At 47.4% G+C, this 11965-nt stretch overlaps 1 protein-coding gene across 1 annotated transcript; it reads right to left on the reverse strand.

The window, feature by feature from the left end:
- Nucleotides 1–6005: 6005 nt before the first annotated feature.
- LOC146184468 (formin-2-like) lies at nt 6006–9586 on the reverse strand. Its single transcript, XM_084608550.1, has 2 exons — nt 9566–9586; nt 6006–8213 (listed from the first exon to the last, which is right to left on the reverse strand). The coding sequence occupies exons 1-2, from the start codon at nt 9584–9586 to the stop codon at nt 6006–6008; spliced, it is 2229 nt and encodes a 742-aa protein (XP_084464676.1).
- Nucleotides 9587–11965: the final 2379 nt, after the last annotated feature.

An 11965-nucleotide genomic window follows, 5' to 3' on the forward strand; every position in this document is an offset into this window, starting at 1 on the left:
TTGTGTTTTTGGCACACCTACAAGGACTGCATTCCAAACCAGAGAACACCGCAATATTCTTCAAGCGTTTTTTCAATCAAGACGCACAAATTAATCAGTAATTACTAGGACTGAGGCGCCTTGATCATGTAGTCCTAATGACTGATAAGTAAAAACCTTTCCGCCTGATAAAAGACATCCGTGGTACAAGGACAGAGTAGATCCCAAGTTTACCAATAAACAATGAGCACTAAGGATTTTTATTGATAAAGAGGACGACAAATACAGGTTATTGGCAAGTAGTGGCGGTGACAAGGCCGTATACAAGAAAAGAGCACACAGGCGTGATAGTGCTGAAATTAAAATTGGCCTGGCCTGCGCCCGCAAAAGAACTAAGCAACTCGGCGGTGATATCAACAAACGTGCTCGTCGATCGTTGAACAAACAATACCTGTCGCACTCATCAACGCTCAATTTAAAGGCTGCTCAGAACCATCTGTAGATAACGCCCCAAACTGTTACTAGCTACTTGGAACATTGCAGAGACATACGCGAGTCATCGAAATCGTCGAGACACATCTCGGCGCACCTTGCGCGACAAAGAAACTGATAAAATGAGTCTCGCGACATCGAGATTTAGCAAACAAAGAATACAGAATTGATATACGTGCCAGAACCAAAGTGATAACGCCGCATGACAACGGCTCCTAAAGAACAACAAATACAGTTTTGAAGATTTCGCGCCTTTACTCCCCCCTTAAAAAACAACGCCTTGAACGCCTTGATGTTCCAAAATACACAAAGCAATTTATTCATAGAGTTACAAAGTTTAAACGCCAGTGATTATTCAACGCGCGTAATAAGGCTTCAGACGAACAACATGTACAATTTCTGGGCGCGTCTGCCGACGTAGTGATGCTCTCGTACTGTCAGGAATGACTTGATAGTCGAGTTATTCAACGCAGCGAAGTATTTTGTGTGGCCCAAAGTATCGTGCGAATAACTTTTCGCTTAGCCCATGGCGGCAAATTAGAGTTCAAAAACATAACTGGTCTCCTGGCTTGTACTCTGCGCGGCATCGTCATAAGTTATATCGCCAGGTGTTGATGTCGCCGTTGATCTTTAATAAGCAGCCGTAGGAGTCGTCGGGCTTCCTCTACACGCGGCAGGTAGGCGGCGATGTCAAAGTTGTCCTCGTTGGTTACGTGCGGCGGCACTGCGTAGAGCGTCGTTGTGGTCTCCCTGCCGTGCACAAGCTTGAACGGAGTCGCTCTCGCCTTCTCCTCGACTGTCTTCTTATACGTGAATATCTCGTTCGGCAGGATGGGGTCCCAGGTCTTGTGTTCGGCGTCCACGTACATGGTGATTATGTCTGCGGTCGTTTTGTTGGGGCGCTGCGTAAGCCCATTGCCCTAGGGATGGTAGGCAGTTGTCCTAAGCGGACTCGTTAGACTGTAGTGCAAGATGACCTGCGTGAGCACAGCCGTAAATGCAGTTCCTCTGTCCGTGATGATCACCTCAGGAGCGCCTTCTCGCAGAAAACTTCTTTCGGCGGAAAATTTAGCAGCTGGTGCTACGGTACCATTAGGCACGGCTTTGGCTTCGGCGTGACTGGTGATCAAGCTGGGAAGGGGCCTAGAAGGTCCATCTCAATTTGTTGAAAGTGTTTACTCGGCGGCGGCATGGGGCTCAGCCAACCACCAGGTCTCGTCAGGGTTGCTCTGCGTCGCTGGCATTCACAGCACGATCACACATATTTAACAAGGTTGGCAGGCAACCGCGACCAGTAATAATTTTCTTGTATCATGGGTAACGTGCGCGCCAATCCGAGATGCCCTGCTGTCGGTTCATCGTGCACCGCCTGCAGAATCTCATGTAAGAGGACTTTGGGTACTACAAGAAGCTGTGCTTTTATGTTGGTTGCGCAGTTATAAACGACGACGTCGTTGTACAGGGCGAGCGACAATAAATGATGCCGGAACACAGCAAGAGGGGTAGCGATCTTTCCTTCGAGGTAATCAGCAAGGTCTTTTACCTCAGGGTCCAAGCGCTCCTGCTGTACAAAACTGCTGGCGTTACCGGTCACAAGAAGGCATCTTCGCCTTGTTACTTCGGTAGCGCATCAAGGGGAGCTCGTGACAAGCAGTCTGCTTCAAAGGGCTTGCAGCTCTACTTATAGACCACTGTGACGTCGAGTTCTTGAAGACGCTAGGCTCCATCCTGCAAGGCGTTCGGAGTGATCTTTTAAGTTGGCGAGCCAGCAGAGAGCATGGTGATCGGTCATAACCATGAATGGTCGTCCGTACAAATAGGGGCGAAATTTTTATGTCACCCAAATGATGTGAAGACATTCATTATTCGTTGTCGAATAATTGGCTTCAGCTTTCGAAATTGAACGGTTGGCATAGGCGATATCTTAATCCTGTCCTGCACTCTTCAGAACGAGAACCGCGCCTAGGCCCAAACCGCTTACGTCGGAGTGAAGTTCAGTTTCGACGTTTTCATCAAAGTGGACCAGGACAGAAGGGGACTGTAGACGGCGCTTAAGCTTGACGAAGGCTTCTTCTTGCTTCCCTTTCAATTTAAAATCTACGTCAATCTTTGTAAGCTGCGTCAACGGCTTGGCGATGTGCGAAAAGTTCCTGACAAATTGTCGATAATTAGCGCATAGCCCAAAGAACCTGCGTAACGCTTTCTTGTCGGCGGGAGGTGGAAAGTGCGTGATCGCAACCGTTTTCTCTGGATGGGCGAACACCTTCCTTGCTAATGATAAAACCTAGGAATCGCAGTTCCTCGTAGGCAAAGTGGCCCTTCTCTGCTTTCAAAGTTAGCCCTGATGACTTGATAGCTTCTAGCACTGTCCGAAGCCTTTTTTAGTGGTTTTCGAAGCTACAGGAGAAGACAACGACATCATCCAAGTATACCTGACCAATCTGCCACTTCAAGCCCGCCAGAACAATTCCATTACTCGTTGAAACGATGCTGGTGAGAGGCCATATGGCATCACATTGAACCCGAATAGGCCGTCCGGTGTGATGAATGCGGTCATCTAGCGATCTCTTTCATCGAAATCATCCCGCCGGGGCGGCGCAGTGGTTACGGCGCTCGACTACTGCTCCCAAAGACGCGGAATCAAATCCCGGTCTCGGCGGCCGCTTTTCAATGGAGGCGAAAAGCAAGGCGCCTATGTGCTGTGCGATGCAAGTGCACGTTAAAAACCCCTGGTGGTCGAAATTTCCTGAGTCCTCCACTAGGGCGTCTCTCACAGACTGAGTCGCTTTCGGACTTTAAACCCCACAAATCAACCAACCAACCAATATTTTCTCGAAATCAATTTGCCAATAGCCGCTATACATGTCAATCGATGAGACACACCTTGCACTACATGTCCTGTTCATGTAAATTTCTTCCTGACTTGCACTAAAATGTCAGTAACTTGAGGTATTTCTCTGACCCACTCTGCAGGTTTCGTATCTCTTAATACTGCCCGTACCATTTTACATTCCATAGCCCTCTGCTTATTCCTCAACTTTAGTAGAACCCCCTTGACCTCGACATGTTAGCCCTATAGGTGAGTACATGTATATGCAACTATATAAACGTTCGTCTTGAGCGATACCGAAAAGCTGCTAGTCATAAACTGCGAGTGCTAGCCAAATACTCTGCGTCCCAATCTTATTCTCCTTGTTATTTCCTTTCAAGGTCCGGATCTGCGGTTACTACCTGTATTAAGTTTACATATTCGCCTAATATTTCCAGTGCTTCGCTACCTAACGTAAACTGCTGTTTCTTCCCGAGGCTGTTGAACCTTACCTTAGTCTTCTGCAGATTGATTTTTAAGCCAACTTTTGTAATTTTCGTATAAAGGCCATGAATTATTCTTTGCATTTCTCCCGAGTTACTGCATGGCAATGTCATCAGCAAATCGACAATTACTGTAGTAGTTTCTATCTACCCTTACCCTTAACTGCTCTCGTTGAAAACCTATGGATACTTCTTCCATTCAAGCTATGAATCGTACTGGGGAGATCGTGTCCCCTTGCCTAACACATTTCTTCATAAAAATTTTGTTACTTCTTAAAACAGGACTACGGTTGCTGTGCAGCCAGTATATACATCGTCCAGCACTTTCACGTACGACTCGTCTACACCCTCATTTCGCAATGCCTTTATGACCGTCGAGCTTTATACTGAATCAAATACGTCCTTCGTCACTGCGGGTAAGTCTGATTGGTTTTCCCTACCGCCAAACTCATTATTGTCCTGACCTCTCTGGCTACGGCAGAGAACAGTATAGAACCCCTTGGCAACTTTGACTATCTTGACCATATTCATGTTGACATTGCCCGCCTTGTCCCTCAGCGGATACACCTGATTTTTGCCTATGCCTCTTTTCTCCTTCATCAACTTTAGGTTTCCCCTACTCTTTACAGCATGATCAATTTTCTCCATATTATGCTTCCTTACTTCGGATAATTTGGGCTCATGGATTAGCATTGATATCTCTACCAAATGTATCTGGTCTGTTGAATTTGAAGCTTTCTTACTTTGGTGTTGCCTAAATAACTATTTCGTCTCCTTAGACAGCTTACCAGTATCCTCTCTAACTATCCTACTGCCTACTTCTAAAGCGCACTCAGTAATGATATCTGCGAAATTATTGGACATTGCTTCTAGGCTAATGCTGTCATCCTCGGTTAGAGCTTAATATCTTTTCTGTAGCGAGATCCTGAACTATTCTGCACTCCCCCTCACCAGTAATGCATTCATGGACTTCTTACTAATCTGTTTCGTTCCTTCTGCAGCTTTAGAATAAGTTCAGACCTTACCATCCTGTGGTCCCTGCATTGCACTTTCCCGATTACATCTACATCCTGCATAATGGCGGGGCTAGAACACACCAAATCAATTTTATTATTAATCTCCCCGTTAAGAATTTTTCATGTCCACTTCCGGTTTGCTGTAGAAAATGTTCATCATTCGTGAGTTATTGCACTCTTCAAACTTAATAACTGCCGCCCGCTATTCGTAGACCAATACCAAAGTCACACACTGCCTGGTCTCCTGTCTGCTTTTTCCCTACCTTGGCATTGAAGTCGCCTATTAGTAAAGTATACGGCGTCTTTCCTTTCCGCAGTTCGTAGACGCTTTCAAATGCCTGGTCATCATGACCACATGTAGGTGAGTATTCCTGCACAATCTTTAATTACGAATAATTAAGCCTAATTACGATGCCCTTTTATTAATGCTATACGCCACGTGCGCTGTTATGAGGGCACTGCCATTGCCGGAGCTCTAGCATCACCTACCGCACAGCCGTTCGCATTATGTCTGTTCCGCCTCCAGCGCGTATTTCGAGAATGGCAGAACGAAGCGGCAGTCGCGTGCTATTTCGCGGATTCAGGCGAATTGAAAACGTTGATGTGAGAGAGAAAAAACTTTATTGTTGAGACTAGTGTTACTGGGTCTTAGTGGAAGAGCAAAGTGGCCGTTAGCTGGTGGCTTGTGGCGGCTTCTTCAGTGCGGTTTACGGCGCCCAATAGTATATCGGGTCTCGCATTATGAAGCACTTGCTTCCAGGATTCAAATGAGGCAGCTTCTATGAGAGTCTTTCAAAGGTACCAGTGTGCAATTTGGCAAAGATATGTATGCTTCTCAGCCCGTTTACGGCGTTCGCGAAGAAATTTCCAGCGCCGTGGGGCTGTCCGATGTAATCGCAAAATTCGTGATCGAGATGAAGAGCGTCGACTACGACATGCGGCTAGAGGTAAGCACCTTGCTTTAGCTATTGCAGAGTGTGTAATTTCGTATTGTGGTTCCTTATGCTTTTGGAGATGTTCGGAAGATCGTGAAAGCCACCTGCACCTGCAAATCAAAATCGTGAAGACTGCTGCAAGCTCGCCGCTGCGTTGGCTGTTTATATTATAAAGCCACTATCATGCGTCGCGAACGCACCTGCCATGGGCGTGGAATAAGCAATCATCTCGCCCGAATCTTGACACGAAGAAGTTGATAAGGATTTATTTTCAGTTGAGAGCAATACTGATATTTACGACGCTTGCCAGGTCAATAATTGCCTCCTGCAGGTCCTTCACCTTCTTCCTTGCTGATTCAAAATCGAGCTTGATCTTGCGCTGCACCTCTTTCTTCCAGATGTTCTTGAAGTCGTTGCAGAAGGGCACCCACGGTGCAAAGAACTCCTTGGGCCACTCGGACTCGTTCTTGGACTTTGGCTGCAGACTGAAGTACTCCTTGGTCTCCAGGAATTTTAGCCGGCATTCCTCAAGGTTCTCCTCCTGCTCCTTGTGCTCGTTGTAAGCCTTCTTGAGGAAAATGTTCATCTGCTCCTTGAAGGGTTCCTGGTGTTCGGCGTCGGAGTTTGCCAGCACTTTTTGTACCTTCGTCTCGCAACCTTCGACCTGGGAGTGAAGCTTCTTAAGATCTGCCCTGATGTCATCGAAACTGACTAACCCAGCCCGCTCCATGTCGCTCGGCTCAGGCAGAGGAAATTTCAACTTCTCCCGGGTGATGTCCGCTCTCTCTTGGAACTTGCTTATATAGACTCTGACAATGTAGTGAAGAAGAGTTAAAGAGTTGTCCTTGCTCTTGACGTCCTTCAGCTTGGCCAAGATCTCGAGGCCAAAGCCATCAGCCTGTCCACGACTCCTATTCCCTCCGTTCATGTAGTTACCGAGAGCCAATATAAGACCCAGAATGTTGTGGACCTCCTTGTTGTGCAGCAGCGTCTCGCATGTTATTTTGAGGTTGTTGAGCTTGTGTTCCACACTACTGATGGATTCTGTGTACGTCGACTGGAAGATAATGCAACCCACATGGTCGGCATACTCGGGGATGCGAGACAGATCGAGCAGAAAGCGCTCTGGCTTGTCCAAGGGAATGTCGGGCTTCAGGGCCAGATGGTCTTGGATCAAATTGAGCTCCTCACTCGTGGGGCGAATTTCGTACAGAACTTGCAGAGTTTCCAGGCTTACAATCGATGTGTCAAAGTTGTAGATAGCATTTTCGACGCCTGAGATTTCAAGACGAAGGCTCGATATGAGAATGCCTACATTTTGTGACCGCTTCTGGACAAGGAGCTTCGCCACCTCTTTCCCTTTCTTCTGGTTGGTTTTCGTTTTGGCAGTTGGCTTCTTCTCCTGGATCTGTCTTGAGAACAGGTTAGCAAACTCAGCCCAGTCTGTAGGAGGAGTCTCCTCCAGACACTCCCACAATGTTTTGTGGTCTTTTTCCTTCTCGGGAGCTTTCTCTGGCTGCTGTGCGGGCACCTGAATTCTCGCCCAGTATAGGGGCTTCATTAGTGCCTTCGGGTTCACGGGTTGCTTGCGGGCTATGGCATATGCGCTGTGCCAGCCGCCCACAGGGGGCGCTGGCAGCGGTGCAGGCCCCATTCCTGGTGGGGGAGGAGGCGGTGGAGCTGGCATGCCATGGACAGGCGCCATCAGCGGTGGTGGGGGCGGAGGAGGGGGCATGGAGGACATGGCTGGGAAAGGCCGTGGAGGTGGTGGTGGTGGTGGGGGCGCCATGCCCATGGCAGGAGGGGGTGGAGGAGGAGGAGGCGGGGGTGCGGCCCCACCCAGAATGGATGGCGGAGGAGGAGGTGGAGAGGGAGGAGGCGGGGGTGCAGCCCCACCCAGAAAGGATGAAGGAGGAGGAGGTGGAGGAGGCGGTGGAGCGCAAGGAAAGGATGATGGTGGTGGTGGCGGAGGGGGAGGAGGCGAGGGCTGCACAGCAGCAGGGCTGGTCACAGAGACTGAAGTTGGACTAGGTTCTTTGCTAGTGGGCACTTCGTCTGTCTGGCACTCCCGGTGACATGTGTCGACCTGCGCCTGAGACTCTTGCGTTGAGCGCTCCACCTCGTCCGTCTGAACCATGCCCACAGCAAACCTCCACTGCGCCTGCACCCCTTTTTCGCAGGTTGCCATTGCGGCAGTCTGGGCCTCGCATGACCGCAGGGACACGAGGGTGGTCTGGACTTCCCGAGACCGCTGTGGTACAGCTTGCAACACGGGGGCCCGTCGGGGCACCGCGACTGCCTGAGGTGCATCCAGATCACGAGCCTTTCGGGCCAGTTCCTCAATGCCAGCCAGAGTTTGGTACTTGTCAATCTGCTGCTCCAGGCGAACAACCTGGCCTTCGTAGTCAGTCGGTTTCGCAGCTTGCTCACCGCGCAGCGAGAAGAAGGCTAGCTCGTGTTCTTTCTGCAGTTTCTCCAGCTGCGAATTTCAAAAAAGGCTGTTTTTAAAAATAAATAACAAATCGCTGGATTTTTTCCGATGAGTTTTACTTTGAACGAATGCTCGGAAGCATTTGTTCTGCACATTGAAAACATTTGTCAGTGACCTTTCTAGCCGTTTCATGCCCCCTTTAACACTGAGGGGGCGGAGCGGCCGAATAGATGCACCCAGTGAGGGAGTAAGACCGTGAGAGAGGGACGTGTCTGTTGAGGGCGTGGCGACCATCACTGGGCAGCGTTGCACAATGTGTGTTACTCCGGAGTATAGTTCACTATACTCCGGAGTGAGCAGTCGTGTGTCGCTCACGCGTCCTCAAGTTCGGCATCTCCCTTCACATCAGTTACTCCCCAGCGTTCACAGATAGCAGACGTTCACGCGTAGTGCTCCCTGGATCTCGGCTCCGAGCTGCTCGCTGCGTCGTGAAGAAGCTTAACCCTTTAACTGGCAAGACCAGATAAAGCGATGCCATAATTTTTTCCTTCGTTTGTATTAGTTTTTGTTAGTCTAAATGTGCATCCAAAAAAATGGGAATGCGTTTGAAAAAGGATGTCAAAAAATACAGTACGTCAACAATTTTGTTGATCTGCCAAGATAAGGAGCACAAAGCTGGCGCACTGACATGAGTCAGTCATGTCCTATTTGAGCTGTAATTGAAGAAAACAGTTGTTGCCGCTTTTCAGGCGCAAAAAGACGTGCACATTTGGTGGACTTGAAGCCTGACACACTTTTATGGCAGAGAGCACAGCGCCCTCTGACCTCCTGTGTTGACTACGATTTCCATAAAACACCGTTATTTCCATGGCTCCAGGAAGATAAGTACGTTACTTGCTGGCAAGAACAAAAAAAAAATGAAGTGATGAAAAGCTAACGTTCCGCGAAGCTTATTTCACCGTTATATGAACACGAGTACTCAGATTCCCGCCATAAACTGCCCCCCCCCCCCAAAAAAAAAAAAAAAGAAAAGTGACCTTGAGCAGCTCACACACAAGCGGCAACGCAAAGGTAGTTCTAAACAAAGTTTTCTGTGTTCATTTACATGTCCAGTATCACATTCAAACCAATTGTGGAAATAAAAACAAACAGCCGACTGCACATCATTGGCGGTAAATTTTTACCTTATTCTGGCAGCCCGACAATTTTGTAGTCTATTTATTTCGTCCGGCACTGCCGCTTCTGCTGCGAAATAGGTGATACTATTCTGCACGGGCCACGTTTAGAGACGCCTCTACAAAGAAATAAAATTGTCGCCACCCTTAACTTCGGATATCGGCATCTGCTGAGGCCAGAACTCTGCCAACGTGGCGCGCGCGAAGAAGACGACGACGACGCACTTTGAGGTTGAACACGGTCATTACGGCCATCTATTGACGACTCATACATCTTTATTTCAGAGGCTACTTTATAAAAATGCTAAATTTGGAGGAACACGTTCTAAATTTTAGGGAGAGGCATTTTGTGGCCGCCTAGAGTGGGTCAACAATATTGTTGATCTGCTGGTTAAAGGGTTAACTGAGCTCACCTCCGAGCCTCAACTGGAGCTCACCTTCAAGCGCGCTTCCCTCTCTCTCTCTCTCCCCCCCCCCCCTAATCCCACCATCAGACCTTTCGGAAGGACATTGTAAAGAAATACGTTGTGCCTGTAATAATAATAATAATAATAATAATTATAATAACAACAATATAATAATAATAACGGCTCACTGGAAGGGAAAGGCACAGTATTTGTAACACTTGCTCTGTCGACACCTGACCCGCGCTGTAAGGGAAGGGAGGCAAGGGCGAATGAAAGTAAATAGAGAGAAAGAAGAGCCGTAGTGCAAGGCTGCGGAGTAATTTCGATCACTGGGGATCTTTACCATGCGCAGACATCGCACAACCCCGAGATTCCTCTTCGATCGCCTCCATCAAAACGCAGCCGTCGTGGTCGGGATCGAACTCAGGTACTCCGGCACAATAGTCGGGCCTCTTACCACTGCACCACCGCGGCGGGGCTGCCTGTTTTCGCTCATTTCTGAAGACGGTGCAGGAAATGTTCAGGACACGGCTGGACTGCGCGTTTGCTTCGCGTAGCAGTGGATGACGCCTGCCCGTCTGGCACTGCGGTGCAGGTTTGACGGGCTGAAGTACAACGGTTACGAATAAAGTGGGAACATCATTCTACTAATTAAATGGCGCAAGAACCTCATAACAAAGTGTAAAATGCATGAAAAGTACAGCAGGGATAAGGAGTGTTACGCACCTACTTCGCATTTGATTAAATATGCAAATCTGCAGTATTTTGTTTCTATTCCCTGTACAGTTATCGCCTTCAGCTCTTGCCGCAGCTCAATAGGTCCTGGATATATCAGCAGATGATGTGGCCTCCACAATCATTTTTATTTTTCACACTCATTTAGAGCAATCCAGCAACAAGAATGTTTATGTGTAGACCTTCACCATTATGTGTGATATTTAAACAAAATTGCTTGAAACAACAAGACTTAATCTCTGATGAAAGAGTTTGTTTTCAGCCTATCGCCAGTTTGAAATTAAAAACAGTTGACAGTAGCATGCGGACATAAAGTGCACCATTATGTGAAAGAACGCCTAACATGCATATACATAAACACACCCTCTTATCTCCGACCTATGAAGATTAGGAAACAGGCCTATGAAAGGTCGCTCTTCATGGCCTAGTCAGTGGATTCTGTTACTCGCAACTATGTGCCAATGGTTAAAATTATAATAAAATTTTTTGATGCTTCTACTTCTTTCTGGGAGTAAAATATAATTTTTAAATGAAAATTAGAAAGCGCTCAAGTTTTACCTTAAGAGCAGACGTGAGGCGACATTACACCATGTTTCATTACGAAATCTTTTTGTTTCTTTTCTTGTTTAGGTAAAATTTATTTCAAAAACGTTATTGCTGTAACATCAGTGCACATCTAAAACACAGGTTAATAAGCCATAGGCAGCAAAAGCGCTCTCTACATGCACCTCTAACTTGCGCGGCACCAAGGACCCTATGTGGAGGCACCTATCTCTTTTGTATCCAAAGCTACAACTGGATAGTCAGCGGCGAATTTCACGTAATCGTCGCTAGTCACTACAACGCATGTACACGCCATAAACATGTCAGCGAGTTTCCCTGGGCTTCAAAAGATGAGGAGAAGGGAAGAATAATGAGCGAGGAGAAGAAGACTCTAGTAAACAGGAGCAAGAAGTCTCGGAAGACGCCTAGAACACGAGCAATCCCCGATCCCACTATAGGTTTTGCAGCCAGTGCATCGGGACTCAATTATCAGACCCTGGTGCAGTCTGCTTTCCGGCAGAGAGCACTATATGCATTTCTTGTGGTGTGATTAAACTATTATACGCTTCATTTACACTGCCACTTCTGGAAAGTTTTTTTCTTCAGCAATATTTTTATACTTTAAGAAAATGTTCGCGTATTGATGTGCTAAAATGTACTTGAAATATATTGTATTCATTTCCAAATCTGTGCTGTCTTACTCCCTGTATCCTGTCGAAAGTGCGCGCTTTCTTTAGTGATGATGTATCAACCGACCCGGCTACTCTCCTTGATATCTTTAGTATCCCGTCATTGCATCCATTCTCCTGAATGTATAGCCTTAGGATTCGTATTTGGTTAACCTTCGGTACGGACATTCCTTCCACATTCATACCGATTTCTCCGATTTCTTGCACCTCAATGATTTTGCGTTGACGACTAGAAGTTACGATTTCTACGG

The sequence above is a fragment of the Amblyomma maculatum genome, chromosome 7, assembly GCF_055883805.1.
Source record: "Amblyomma maculatum isolate TAMU_Amacu chromosome 7, ASM5588380v1, whole genome shotgun sequence".
NCBI lineage: Eukaryota > Metazoa > Arthropoda > Arachnida > Ixodida > Ixodidae > Amblyomma > Amblyomma maculatum.

Bases quoted from the DNA above. Each gene is read 5' to 3' on its own strand.
- LOC146184468 (XM_084608550.1), bottom strand. From the start codon at position 9,586: ATGACCGTGTTCAACCTCAAA. The intron at 8,214-9,565 runs GTGCGTCGTCGT...TGAAATTCGCAG, and splicing joins TGACCGTGTTCAACCTCAAA to CTGGAGAAACTGCAGAAAGA.